The following is a 15,404-nucleotide window of genomic DNA, read 5'->3' as shown; positions in this document are numbered from 1 at the left end:
TCTTCAAATTTGGCCTTTTTCCAGTTGAGAACCTAAACCTCAGGACCAGATCTATCTTTATCCATGATCAAGTTGAAACTAATGGTGTTATGATCACTGGAACCAAAGTGTTCCCCTACACACATTTCCGTCACTTGTCCTAACTCATTTCCTAACAGGAGATCTAATATTGCATCCTCTCTAGTTGGCACCTCTAAATATCAATTTAGAAAATTTTCCTGAACACATTTTACAAACTCTAACCCATCTAGACCTTTAAGAGTTTGGGAGTCCCAATCTATATGTGTAAAATTAAAATCCCATACTATAACTACTTTACATTTCCTGCAGTTGTCTGCTATCTATCTGCAGATCTGCTCCTCCAATTCTCGCTGACTATTGGGTGGTCTATAATACAATATAATGTGGTCATACCTTTCCTGTTTCTCAGCTCCACCCACATGGCTTCGGTAGACAAACCCTCTAATCTGTCCTGCCTGACCACTGCTGTAACATTTTCCCTGACTAGCAATGCCACCCCCCATACTCTTCATCCCTCTGCCTGATGGCAGACTGAGACTGGTGGATTAATCTCTTTATTCATTCCTCCTTTGTTTCATGAGGATGCTTCTTAAACCTTCACTAGAATTTCAAGGTAGGGCACAGCTCAGAGGTGCAATTTCTTATATCGACATTATTCAAACCAATATTTAGTACTGTAAGTGGTTCATTGAATTATTAAAATAACAATAAATTCAATGAATATTCCCTTTAATTTCTGCCTTCTATTTTGAATTCAATAAGTACCTCCTCCATTTTTGTAAGCCATATAGGGGAATCTCCAGACATTGCCCAGACCCACAGCAAAACCGACCAGTGACAGCAAGTAGTCAGCCTTCGAGGACCAGTTGCCTCGATCCAAATTCTCGTCTCTTTCATCGATCTGTTCACTGGTGACAACCTTGAGAAAAGAGAGGAAATGGACAAGTTAGAAATTAAACTTTCTCAGTACAGAACTCAGAACAAAAAACAGGTTTCACCCACAACAGAGACACTTTGTTCTCCATTTAGCAGTGTAATTGGTTTGTAGTTTGATACATCCTGAGCACGACAGATTCTGCAATTCACAACAAACAAAGTCATCAAATTTTCAAAACCTCTCAGGGTTTAATGTAAGTTTACCATTTACTCACTATGTCCCCTGGAAGGCGATTATTCAAATCCAGGTAAAGCTATCTCTTGTCCATTTTTGGACAATAAACGATTCTTCTGTTTGTTGGGGGTGAGGTGCAAAGGTCTCCTAACTTTGTACTGCTCAGACTGTGTCAAGAACTAATCAGCTCCACAACAGGTAATGACTCTATCAGTCAAATCCCAGCTTCTTATATACAATTTAAAAGGGGAATAGCTCTATTTACTCAGCACATGATGATGACATTCAAGTTCTTTTCTATTTCTATTATTAATAGGTTGATCTGCCAACTAAAATTATTTAATTATAGGTATTTGTATTTATTCCAAAATGGTCAGGCACAATTCTGCTTCTAAGGCTCGCAAAGCTAATTCCTTAAGGGATAGCATCAAGTATGCCTACAGCAATCACAGCACAGCAACGGAAGAACAGTATTTGCTTAAAGAAAGGACAGTTTATTCTAACACAGAAACTGAAAGGAAATCCACTAAAATCTTTCTACTCTTTTAAACTTTAAACTGCTGTTATGCTCCAATTATTTTGAATCTCCCAGCTTTATCTTCAAGTAATCTCACATCTCCACAAGGTGCACTGGTGGAGTTTATGTTGCATCACAGGACGAGCAATATAGTTGGATTCTTAACTCTAAAGATCTCCTTATCGTAGTGTCAGTTATATTAGCTGACATTGTTCAGTTAATTTGAGGCTCCTTAACTTAACCCATCAAAACAGAGCATGGTACACCAGATGTTTCATCAGTATTACCAACAGTAATTTCTAATGGATTGTGTAAAGTATTTTGCATTTAATGGAAAGATTTAATTGGGTTTAACAAAGTCCAAAATTCTGGTTTTTGACCGCTCAAATTATAACATTTTCAGATTGAATCCCATCTCCAAAATCTTTATCGGGGTGAAATGATTGAAGAAACAGGCTGTGTTATTTTAATAATGAAGAAAGAATGTTTTACATTTTGGATTAATATCATACTGATCTGTGTTTTTAGTAGTTTTATAATGTACCCGTCAGACACTGGTATTTGAACTGAAACTCGCAAAACCAGTATGTCCAATGGAACAGGAATTTCCCTGAATGTTTTCCAGAATATATTTTCTCATTACGTAACAACATTTCATGCATGGTAAGGATGAGATCCTGCCCCTCTGTTCAAAAAGGCCACAGAGATTAAGTATGCATGTGAAGTGTTTAGTAAAATAAGATCATGAAGACTACACTAATTCCATGAATTATTCCTCAATATAAAAAAAATGCTAAAAGGCCATAAAAACAGAATTTCCAGGGTAAGAAATTAAGCATTCATGGTTGGCCTGAACTTTCACAGAGGTTATCACTAAAAGGCAGGCTTTAAGGGGTGCCTTAAGGGAGGAAAATGATGTAAACATGGAGATGGTATTTCAGAGCTTTGTGCCTAGGCAACTGAATGCATAGTCACTGGTGTTAAAATTGGTGTTGCTCAAGAGGCCAGAATTAGAGGAATGCAGATATCTTTGGGCTGCAGGAGATAACACAAAGCATGGGTGGCCATGGAGAGATTTATTTTTGTCACATGTATTGGGATACAGTGAAAAATATTGTTTCATGTGCACTATACAGACATACCGTTCATAGATCAAACAGGGGAGAAGGAAGGATAGGATGCAGAATATAGTATTACAATCATAGCTATGGTGTAGAGAAAGATCAACTTAATATATAGATCATTCAAATGTCTGATGGCAGCAGGGAAGAAGCTGTTCTTGAGTCAGTTGGTACGTGATTTCAGACATTTGTACCATTTTCCCGACGAAAGAGAATATGTCTGGGGTGTGTGGGATCCTTTATTATGCTGGCTGCTTTTCTGAGGTAGTGGGAAGTGTAAAAGGGGTTAGTGGAAGGGAGGCTGGTTTGTGTGATGGACTGGGCTACGTTCACAACCCTTTGTAGTTTCTTGTGGTCTTGGTCAGAGCAGGAGCCATACTAAGCTGTGATACATTCAGAAAGGATGCATTCTATGGTGCAACTGTAAAAAGTGGCGAGAATCCTAGAGGGCATGATGAGTTTCCTTAACCTCCTGAGCAAGTAGAGGCATTGGTAGGCTTGCTTAGCTATAGCATTGGTGTAGGGAGACCAGGACAGGTTGTTGGTGATCTGGACACCAATAAACTTGAAGCCCTCGACCGTTTCCACTTCATCACCGTTGATATAGACAGGCGCATGTCCTCTACTACGCTTCCTGAAGTCGACAATTCATCAGATTCTCTATCTCTTTCCTCTATTCCGACTCTTCAGATCCGACACACCACAGTGGCGTCATCAGCAACTAGAGTTGGAATGGAATTTGGCCATATAGTCATAGGTGTATAAGGAGTATACTGAGCGGCTGAGGACACAGCCTTCTGGGACACCAGTGTTCAGGATAATTGTGGAGGTGGTGTTGCCCATTCTCACTGTTTGCAGTCTGTGAGTTAGAAAGTCTAGGATTCAGTTGCAGAGGGAGGAGCTGAGCCCCAGGCCACAAGTTTGGACTTGAGTTTTGTGGATAATGGTGTCGAAGGCTGAGCTGTAGTCAATAAATCTGACATAAATGTCCTTTTCATCCAGGTATTCCAGGTTAGGGCCAGGGAGGTGGTGTCTGGTGTGGATCCATTGCAGTAATAGGCAAACTGTCATGGATCCAGGTGACCTGGAAGATCAGGGCTGATGTATGCCATGACCTTTCAAATCACTTCATAACAATGGCTGTCAGAGCTGCTGGGCAGTAGTCATCACAGCACACTGCCTGGCTTTTCTTTTGACAGCAAGGATGAGACTATCAAATTCTAGACATAGAATCCCTACATTGCAGAAGGAGGCTATTCAGCCCATCAAGTCTGCACTGGCCACATTGGGGAACACGTAGGTCAGTGAGCAAAGCATGAGTTCAGACATGGGCAGCACAGTGTTGGATGACTTCAAATGTAAGAAGGTAGAATGTGGAAGATCATCCAAGAGTGCATCTGAATTTTCAAACCCAGAGATAACAAAGGCATGAATGAGGGTTTCAGTGCTAAATGAGCTGTGATAGGAGAAAAGTTGTGTAATGTTGCAAAAAAAAATTGGACTGGGGGACAGCAGTGTTTAGGATCTGGCCAACGTAGACTGGAAACAACTAGTAATTGGGAAATCTCATAAAAGCAGTGGAAGGGAGGGAAATTCAAAGGATTAAAGAGAAGCCCAGCATGTTCCCTCGAGAGTGATAGGAAGGAGTAACAAGCTCTGAGAACTGTTGAGCAGAGATATTCAGGATACAATGAGAAAGAGAAAGGCTTTTAGCAAGTACAAAAGGAGCAAATCAGTGGAGGAATTTGTGAAGTATGGAGTGCAGGTTGGAACTCAAGAAAGCAATTAGGAAAGTAGAGGGAATATAATAAAGCTCTGGCTGGTTAAAGTAGGGAAAATCTCAAGTTATTTTCTAAGTATGTCAATGGAATGAGGATAACCAGGTAAAGTGTCATGCCCATAGGGACTGAGGGCAATCCCTGATGAGTGCTATGTACAGGCCCCCCAACAGTAGTCAGGATGTTGGGCAGAAAATAAATCAGGAGATAGAAAAGACATATAAAAGAAGGCAATATTACAATCATGGGGGACTTCAATATGCAGGTGGACTAGGAAAATCAGGTAGGTAGTGGATCCCAAGAAAAATAATCTGTGGAATGTCCGAGATGGTTTTTTTTAGAGCAGCTTGTGACAGAGCCTGGAAGGGAACAAGCAATTCTGGATTGGGGGATGTGTCATGAGGCAGACTTGATTAGGGAACTTAAGTGAAGGAACCCTTAGGGAGCGGTGACCACAATACAAAAGAATTTACCCTGCAGTTTGAGGGAGAAGCTGAAATCAGATGTCACAGTAATACAATTAAATAAAGGTAACTACAAAGGCATGAAAAGGGAGCTGGCTAAAGTTGATTGAAAAAGGAGCCTAGCTAGGAAGACAGTGGAACAGCAATGACAGGAGTTTTTGAGTGTTATTCAGGAGGCACAACAGAAATTCATCCCAAGGAGGAGAACACATGTAAGGGAAGGACAAGGCACCCATGAGGGAAGTCAAGGACAGCATAAAAGCAAAAGGAAAACATACAAAGTGGCGAGGATTAAAGAGAAGCCAGAGGATTGGGAAGCCTTTAAAGTGAGCATTGTAAAAACAATAAGGGGTGGAGAAAATGAACTGAGTCTAAGCTAGCTAGTAATATAAAAGAAGAAAGGAAGAGTTTTTTCAATATATAAAGTAAGAGGGGAAAAAATAACCATTGGATTGCTGAGGAAGTAATAGGAAACAAAGCAATGGCAGAGGAATTCAATAGTTACTTTGCGTCAGTCTTCACGGTGGAAGACACCATGGGATGCCAGAGCTCCAGGAGAGTCAGGGGACACAGGTGAGTATAGTGGCCATTACTAAGAGAAGGTTCTGGGGAAACTGAAAGGTCTGAAGGTGGATAAATCATCTGGACTGGATGGACTGCACCCCAGGGTTCTTCTCCGGAGTCTTCAACATGTCATTGATGAAGACGAACATCTCGCCAGGGCTATCCCCACACCCCCACTTCTTGCCTTCAGACAACCGCGCAACCTCAAACAGACCACTGTTCGCAGCAAACTACCCAGCCTTCAGGAGAACAGTGACCACAATACCACACAACCCTGCCACAGCAACCTCTAAGACATGCCGGATCATCGACATGGATGACATCATCACACGTGGGAATACCATCCACCAGGTACACAGTACATACTCTAGCGACTCAGCCAGCGTTGTCTACCTAATACGTTGCAAGAAAGGATGTTCCGAAGCATGGTACACTGGGGAGACCATGCAGACGCTATGACAATGGATGAATGAACATCGCTCAACAATCACCAGGCAAGACTGTTCCCTTCCTGTTGGTGAACACTTCAGCGGTCACAGGCATTCGGCCTCTGACCTTCGGGTAAGCATTCTCCAAGGCTGCCTTCACGACACACGACAGCGCAGAGTCGCTGAGCAAAGACTGATAGCCAAGTTCCGCACACATGAGGACGGTCTCAACAGGGATCTTGGGTTCATGTCGCACTATCTGTAACCCCCATGACTTGCCTGGGTGTGAAAAACCTCACTTACTATACTGTCTGGAGACAATACACGTCTCTTTAACCTGTGATCAGTGCTCCTTCCACTCACATTGTCAGCCACTTTAAGACTTGAACAGCAGGTTAGGTGTAAAGATTCGCATTCTAATCAGTAATCTGTAAACTGTCTGTGCTTTATATGCTCTGTATGAGGCCAGAACTCTTCATTCACCTGACGAAGAGGGGAACCTCGAAAGCTTGTGAATTCACTATCAAATAAATAGGTTGGACTTAAACCTGGTGTTGTCAGACTTCTTTCTGTGTTTACCCAAGTCCGACGCCAGCATCTCCACGTCAATACCGATGCACCCGGTGACGATTGAACATCGGGTAGGAGAATCCCGGAGCCTAGCTTTCATATACACGACCCCGTTTACGGTGGCACAATCGGTTGAAATCGCAAATAAAATCACAACCTTTGAGCCATTGGCTGATCCACAGTTTCTTTGAGAATGTCAGGTAGCAGAAGATAATGCATGGGCTAGGTGAAAGGGAAGAAGTGAAGCTGATAGTCACGTGCTTAAACAAGTCTGTACGGTCTGCTCTGCCAGCTCCTCAAAACGTCAAGGAAGGAACCTTAAACGAAGCCAAGGAAGCAATATTGACTGAGGTAGGATTTCATATAGGGCATCCTGTAGATGGGTTAAATAAATGTAGACAGAGGAGAGGGGAACATCTGACTGCCTTTGCCGGTTATTTACGGATCCACTTCATGGGAGTATATAGGGAATGAGATCGGGCTAGATTAAATGAGGCTGATTCATCCAAATGGGCTAGGAAATTAGTCTCGCACACAACAAAGGAAGGCAAGAAAGCTTGCGCTAATTTTGACCTGCAGAGACTACACACAATGAAGCATGGGTTCTCTGACGGTTAGCTTGAGTCCGGGAATAGGAAGTTCAGGGTACCCCAATGTCATGGTCAGAAAGGGAGGCAAGACTGCTTCCGATGAGGGCTAGCCAGGGTCCAATATGGAGAAACAAGAATAGAGGGGATCACCAATACCAGAGAGGTATAGCTCCACCTTACACAGCAACTCTGGGGAGAGACAGAGGGACATGTTTTAATTATGGGCAGCCAGGACACTTCGCCCGAGATCGTAGGAGACCCCCACCACATATACGGTCCCCAAGACCACCGGCTCCGCCAGTTAGGCCAGCTCCTAGAGCTTCACACGTTCAAATGCGCAGCATTCCTGCCACCATGACTGAAGCAGGAAAGTTGTTTGTTGGTGGCCTGAACTTCAACACATGGAGGAGGTACACACAGCAAGAAGTCTCACAACACCAGTGTCTGGAGGTGTCTGTTGCGATCCTCCTCATCTGAGCAGATCCTGTGTATATGGACGGCTTGTCCATAGAGGATGGCTTCTTTAATGTGTTTAGGGTGGAAGCTGGAGATCAACAGTTGATCTGTATCGATCGACAGTTCCGATGTGCCACAGTGAAAAACAGCATCGAACTTCTCAGAAGACAAACATGGGGTGTGGCAGGCAGGGTATCCTTTGTCATCCAGTATTTCCCTGGAGCGGAGAAGCTGCAACATCTTCTCTGGAGCCTTCAACATATCATTGATGAAGATGAACACCTTGCCAAGGCCAGCCCCACACCCCTACTTCTTGCCTTCAAACAACCGCACAACCTCAAACACACTATTGTTCGCAGTAAACTACCCAGCCTTCAGGAGAATAGTGACCATGACATCACACAACCCTGCCACAGCAACCTCTGCAACATGTGCTGAATGATCGACACGGATGCCATCATCTCACATGAGAACACCATCCACCAGGTACATGGTACATACACTTGCAACTCGGCCAACATTGTCTACCTGATACACTGCAGAAAAGGATGTCCCGAGGCAGGGTACATTGGAGAGACCATGCAGACGCTATGACAACAGATGAATGAACACCACTTAACAATCACCAGACAACAGTGTTCTCTTCCTGTTGGGGAACACTTCAGCGGTCACGGGCATTCAGCTTCTGATCTTCGGGCAAGCGTTCTCCAAGACGGCCTTCGCGACACACGATAACACAAAGTTGCTGAGCAGAGACTGATAGCCAAGTTCCGCACACAAGAGGACAGCCTCAAGTCACATTATCTGTAACCCTCACGATTTGCCTGGGCTTGCAAAATCTCACTAACTGTCTTGGCTGGAGACAATACTCATCTCTTTAACCTGTGCTTAACCCCTCTCTCCACTCACATTGTCTGTACCTTTAAGATCTGATTACCTGTAAAGACTTGCATTCCAAACATTACTTTGTAAATTGAGTTTGTGTCTTCATATGCCCTGACTGTGAACAGAACTCCCACTTACTTGACGAAGGAGCAGCGCTCTGAAAGCTAGTGGCTTTTGCTACCAAATAATCCTGTTGGACATTAACCTGGTGTTGTGAGACTTCTTACTGTGCTTACCCGAGTTCAACGCCGGTATCTCCACATCATGGGGGAGGTGCCAGAGGATTGGAGAACAGCCAGCGTAGTTTCAATATTTAAGAAGGGTTGTAGAGATGAACCAAGGAACTACAGATCAGTGAGTCTCATGTCAGTGGTAGGGAAACTATTGGAGAAAATTCTAAAGGAGACCATCGATCTCCACTTCTATTAAGTCGCCTCGCATCTTCCTCTGCTCTAAAGAGAAAAGCCCCAGCTCCCTCACCCTTTCCTCATAAGACCCACCCTCTAAACCAGGCAGCATCCTGATAAATTTCCTCTGCATTCTCTCCAATGCTTCCACATCCTTTTTATATAGTGAGGTGACCAGAACTGCATACAATATTCCAAATGTGGTCTCACCAGGGTCCTGTACAGTTGCAGCATAACCCCATGGTGCTTCAACTCAAAACACTCTGTTAATACATGCTGACATACAATGAACCTTCTTCACAGCTCTGTCCACTTGAGTGGCAACCTTCAGAGATCTGTGGATATGAACCCCAAGATCTCTCTGTTCCTCCACATTCCTCAGAACCCTGCTGTTGACCCTGTAATTCACATTCAAGTTTGTCCTACCAAAATGAATCACCTTCCACTTTTCAGGGTTAAACACCGTCTGCCACTTTTCGGCCCAGCTCTGCATCTTATCAATGTCTCTTTGCAGCCTACAAGAGCCCTCAGCCTCATCTAGTACTCCATCAATCTTGATGTCATCAGCAAATTTACTAATCCACCCATTAGCCCCTCTTCCAAGTCATTGATAAAAATAGCAGAGGACCCAGCATGGCTGATCGTCCAACTGGATAGCCTAATCCTGCTTTCTGCCCATAACCTTTGGTCTGCGCTGGATTCCCTATTATTCATCATTTATACAAACAACATGGATGATTGTGAAATAGATGGTGAAGAAAGCATATAGCATGCTTGCCTTCACTAGACGGGGCATCAAGTGTAAATGTTGGCAAATTACGTTCCGGTTATATAAAACATTGGTGAGGCCACATTTGGAATACTGTGTCCAATGCTGGTTGCCACACCACCGGAAGGATGTGGAGACATTGGAGAAAGTACAGAAAAGGTTTACCAGGATGTTGTCTGGTATGGAGAGTATTAGCTATGAGGAGAGATTGAATAAACTGGGACTGTTCTCTCTGGAAAGATGGAGGCTGAGCGGTGACCTGATAGATGTTTATAAAACTGAGAGATATAGGTAGGATGAACATTTGGAAACTTATTCTCAGGGCAGAAATGACAGTTACAAGAAGGCACAAGTTTAAGGTAAGCAGGAAAGGTTCAGTGGAGATGTGCGGGGAAAGTTTTTTTTTAAGAGGGTGGTGATGTGAACTGGAATGCACTGCCAAGTGAGGTGGTTGAGGTAGACACATTAGTGACATTTGAGACTTATCTGGATAGACACATGAACAGATGGGGAAAAGAGGGATACAAACAGTTGGTCTAGGTAGGACAACATGATTGGGGTGGGCTTGGAGGGCAGAAAGGCCTGTTTCTGTGCTGTACTGTTCTTTGTTCTTCGATTGTGTGTGGAGGGGGGAGGATTATTAAGTTTTGTGGATGACACAAAGAGTGGCCAGATGGTTAATACTAAGGCTGTGGGCCCATCTTTACCATCATGATGTACCTGTTTTCACATGTAGAAACTTGGTAAAGTTGGGCACGAGACAAGTAGTGCAATCCACGACTGCCTCTGTGGCCGTTCCCCCTTTACCAAGCACCTAAAATGGTCACAGTCAGGCCTGCGCTTGAAACGGGCGCAGCGGCCATTTCAATGCACTTGTTTGCATTTAAATTGACTAAATGGGCCGGACACCCAAACTTACCAGCACTTCTCCCTTTACCACCGCGTTCAGCCGTCCAGACTCAGCACGAAACAAACCTGATTCGCAGAAAGTCTCAACACCAGGTTAAAGTCCAACAAGGTTTATTTACAATCACGAGCTTTGGGAACACTGCCCCTTCATGAGGTGACTGTTGGACTTTAAGCTGCTGTTGTCAGACTTCTTACTGTACCTACCGCAGTCCAACGCCAGCATCTCCACATCAAGGTCCGCAGGAAACCCATTCTGGCGCTCCAGCTTCTGAAGACGGAAGTTTCAGCGGCTCCGACTCGGCTCGGTGATGGAGCGGGCGGGGGGCGGGAGCCGGGGTTCTCGGTGACGGGGGGAGGCTCGTTCCCTGGGGGGCGGAGACACGAGGGCGGCGGTTTGCTCACTCGGGAGGGGCGGGGGAGGGGGGCCGGACCACTCCGGGGGGAGGGAGGTGGGTGAGACCACCGGCGGGGGTGGGTCAGATCACTTGGTGGGGGGAGTGGGTCAACCACTCTGGGGGGGGGCGGTAAGGGCGGGTGTCCACTGCCACTCTACATGCGATCATTGGGGGGGGGGGGGCAGAAGTGAGGCCAGGGGCCACAATTAGTCTGTTTGTGTGGGGGGGGGCGGAATAAAGGGGGCAGTAATGTTGTGGGGGTGGGGCAATGTCTGTGGGTGCTCGGGGCAAGACTTTATCCAGCCTGGGAGCAGTGTGGCAGGGGAGTAACCTCCCTTCGGCACCTGTGCAGTTGAAAACTCCAATTGGAGCTGCAGTGTTTTGGGTGCGTTAAACCCTGCCCACAGGTTTGTGCAGCGCAATTCAGAATTACTGATATTTTTGCAGGCAGTGCATATGGGAGCGCCTGAGAACCAGTCTAAAAGTCAGATCTGAAACACTCCCAGTTTCAGCACTTCGAATCAAAATGGTAAAATTGGGCCCTGAGTGTCTTGGGCTGCAAGAAGATATAGACGGAACAGTCACATGGGCAGATAAGTGGCAGATTGAATTTAACCCTGAAAAATGTGAGGTGATACACTTTGGAAGGAGTAATTTGACAAAGAAATTTTCAATGACTGGCATGACACTAGGAAGTTCTGAGGTGAGGTGGGAGGGGAACAGAGGGGCATGTTTGCCCGTAGATCTCTGAAGATGGAAGGGCATTGTAGGGTGGTGGAAAAGGCATATGGCACATTTGCCTTTATCATTTCAGGCATAAATTCCAAAAGTAGGGAAATCACGTTGGAGCTGTATAGCACTTTGGTGCGGCCACAGCTAGAGCACCATGTGACGTTTCTGGTTGGCACATTATAGCAACGATATGATTGTACTGGAGAGGTGCAGAGGAGATTCACCAGAATGCTGCCAGGAATGGAACATTTAACTTGTGAAGAGTTTGGTTTACTTTCATTGAAGCAGAGAAGATTGAGGGTGTGACCTGATTAAGATGTATAAGATTATGGGCAACATGGACAGAGTGGATAAGGAGCAGCTGTTCCCTGTAGTTGAAAGGTCAGTCATGAGGGGACATAGGTTCAAGATGAGGGTAAGAGGTTTAGGGGGGGTGTGAGGAAAAACTTTGGAATGTGCTGCCTGGGAGGATGGTAGAGGCAGGTTGCCTCACATCATTTAAAAAGTACCTTAAGCATTTGGCACATAATATTCAAGATCATGGACCATATGCTGGTGAATGGGATTAGGTGGGTAGTCAGGTTTTTCTTGTGTCAGTGCAGACTTGATGGGCTGAAGGGCCTCTTCTGCACTGTATGTTCGAGGTAGGAATAGATGGTCTTAGTGATGGCATGATTGAGGTTGGATTTTCATCTTGAGGTAAATTTTACACCTAGGTAGTGAACAAACTTACTTCATATCAGATTGTTGCCAGAGACTTTCAATGCATAATAATGATCCTGGAGTTATTTGTCAGGATTATTCAGTTTTAATTACTTGTTATAGATTATTTGATGTCTGGTATCATTCTTTGGCTAAGTTATGACTCAGGAGTTCCAGGACAGAACTTAGTGATACTGGAACACACTAAGGTACAAGGATCTGCACCCAAATGATATTCCATTTACTAAAATTATTGGAAGATCATGTCGGTCACATACAAGACAACAACCTTCATATTTGAATTCCTATATCCACCACAGTTGGATATAGGAGCACTAAATAGAGGGATAGAGGGAGCACTAAATTACTATTTATACTTTTAATATAACAAATTGTGTCTGACTAGTAGATAGCAATTATCTCCCCTGTGTCCAAGACCCTCGTGCTTAATGAGTTCTCAAGCTTGGGAGGTTTGATAGACAAATAAACTCTTATGTTCAAGTTGCAAATAGCATTGCCTCCCAATGTCATCTTTGAACCATTTGGTTGTCAGAACAAATGATAGAGCAATCTCCCATTGTTTTATAGTCTGAAATTTGTTGCCTTTGGGGATACAGTATCACAGTGGAATTATCACTGGACTTGCAATCTATAGACCCAGGGCAATGTTCTGGGGACCTGGGTTTGTATTCCACCATAGAAGATGCTGAGATTTGAATTCAAAAGTAATTGAGCGTAGAAGATAGAGACTGGAAATCAAATAGCAAAGAATCTGAAATAAAAAAGGCTAATGATGACCATAAAACTGTGGTCGATTGTTGTAAAAACCCATCTGGTCATTGAAGTTCTTTAGGGAAGGAAATCTGTTTTCCTCACCTGGTCTGGCCTAGATGTAAGCCCAGACCCAATCAATATGATTGACTCTCAAATGCCTTCTGAAATGGAGGGTAGTTAGGGATGGCTGCACAGTGATTAGCATTGAGGCCTCACTGCCAGGGACCCAGGTTCAATTCCAGCTTCAGGTCACTGTGCAGAGTTTGTACGTTCCCCCCGTGTCTGTGTTTCCTCCAGGTGCCCCATTTTCCTCCCACATTCCAAAGATGTGTGGGTTAGGTGAATTGGCCTTGGCAAATTCTCCCTCAGTGCCGGGGGAACTAGCAGGGTGAATGCATGGGATTATGGGGATGGGGCCTGGGTGGGATTGTGGTCAGTGCAGACTCCATGGGCCGAATGGCCTCCTGCTGCACTGTAGGATTCTATTATCTTCTCTAGCCCTGGAATGGAGTGATCAATGCGTCAAGAACATTCACTTCTCTTTTTAAGACATTGGTTTCCTTTTCACATATTTGTTAAATTCTACTAAGATTGACGTGAATGTGACCTGATGCTGCTTTCTCTCCTATACTCCCCACTTCACTCAATATCATTGAAAATAACATCACGCAGCATGGCACAGTGGTTAGTATGACTGCCTCACAACACCAGGAACTCATCCTGGTTTGGGTGACTGTGGAGTTGGCACATTCTGTGTCTGCACGGGCTTTCTCCCACAGTCCAAAGGTGTGTGGGTTAGAAGCATTGGCCCTGCTAAATTGCCCCTTTGTATTTTGGGATGTGTAAATTAGAGGGATTAGTGGGATAAATATGTGGGGTTACAGGGATAGGGCCTAGGTGGGATTGTTACAGATGCAGGCTCAATGGCCCCCTTCTGCACTGTAGGGATTCTATCCTATGCATGGACTTAATGTTCTCCAGTTCTCTATTTTATTTATTTTACAATATTCCTCACCAGGTTCACTTGCCACGAGACCTTTAATTGTTCCCATCCAGATTTTTTTTACCTTTTCAGTATAATTTTGCTAATTTTTTGACAGGTACTGCTGTGTTTAATTCTGTCACAATTATTTTGAAATCGGCTTCTTTATGGAGTATGTATCAGTGCCTTGATCATTTAATGGTGTTGCTTCCCTCTACTGGCTCCCATTAACCATTTCATGCCATGTTTGTCAATTGACGCACGTGTCTGTGACCTGCTCCTCAATGCATTCGTTACTTTGCACATAACTCATTTGCACACTAATGCAATATTTCAATATTATGTCAACATATTCTTGACTCGTGATGTTCTGAAAAGATCTTAGTGTTTGCTGATCGCTCCATGTATGGTCCCGATGCTTTGGGTCGTAGCCAAAATTTCAAATTTTGTTTTCTTAAAAACAACATTGACATGGACACAAACATCAATCAGAGAAAGCTAACTTACTAGCCCCATCTATACATTTCATTTGCCAGCTTGAAATATTTCATTGAATTGCACCCAATATACCAATTTCCATCTGCTGTTTGATTTCCGCTCTCTATCTTCTACCCTCAATTACTTAATCCCATTCAGTTTGCTTCATAAAAAAGAAATCAAACATTTCTATTTGATTCCAGGCAGTAACATTTTGCTCGCTTGTTCTTTGTCATAAATTACATCATTTTTAAAGGTAACCTACGAACTGCACATTTTTCCTATGTTGGAATTGTCCGAAATTCAAAGTGTTGGCTTTCAAATGTCCTCTCTTCTTCAAAAGAAACTTTGTTCTTAGATCATCAAAACCACCTAAACTGTTTGTTTTGCCCTCTTAAAATCCACACAGACAGTGACCCAAGCTGGGAATCGAACCAGGTCCCTGGCGCTGAGGCAGCAGTGTCATTGTGCTGCCTCCATGAGGGGGTTGCAGACTGAAGACACTCAGTATGAGGAAGCAGTCTTTCTGGGCAATGCCTAAAGTGGAAAGGAAACTAGTGAGGGGGAGGGTTTGGTGGCAGTGTCATTGATCCCAGAGTCAGTATACGAGAAAGTTGAATAATCCTTCCTTGAAGCCTGCAAACATCCTTCTGACACACGCAGAACAATTGATTCCCCTTCAAGGCGATGTCTCCACCAAGGTACATCTGAAGGACTGGTGCGCGAATCTACCATTGTATGTTGTTGTGAGT

At 44.1% G+C, this 15,404-nt stretch overlaps 1 protein-coding gene across 1 annotated transcript in view; it reads right to left on the bottom strand.

Annotated features, from left to right (window-relative positions):
- The window catches only part of LOC145342636 (sodium- and chloride-dependent neutral and basic amino acid transporter B(0+)-like), a 68,870-nt gene extending 57,999 nt beyond the window's left edge, over positions 1-10,871 (bottom strand). Inside the window, exons 1-2 of the mRNA XM_080188182.1 lie at positions 10,795-10,871; positions 787-940 (exon numbers count right to left, since the gene is read on the bottom strand). Coding sequence (XP_080044308.1) covers positions 787-940; positions 10,795-10,842 — 202 coding nt within the window. The 5' untranslated portion in view covers positions 10,843-10,871. The remainder of the gene's footprint in view (positions 1-786; positions 941-10,794) is intronic.
- Positions 10,872-15,404: the final 4,533 nt, after the last annotated feature.

Source organism: Carcharhinus amblyrhynchos, chromosome 4 (genome assembly GCF_965287045.1).
Source record: "Carcharhinus amblyrhynchos chromosome 4, sCarAmb.v2.hapA, whole genome shotgun sequence".
NCBI classification, from domain to species: Eukaryota; Metazoa; Chordata; class Chondrichthyes; order Carcharhiniformes; family Carcharhinidae; genus Carcharhinus; species Carcharhinus amblyrhynchos.
This window is presented reverse-complemented; position numbering and strand designations above follow the sequence as displayed.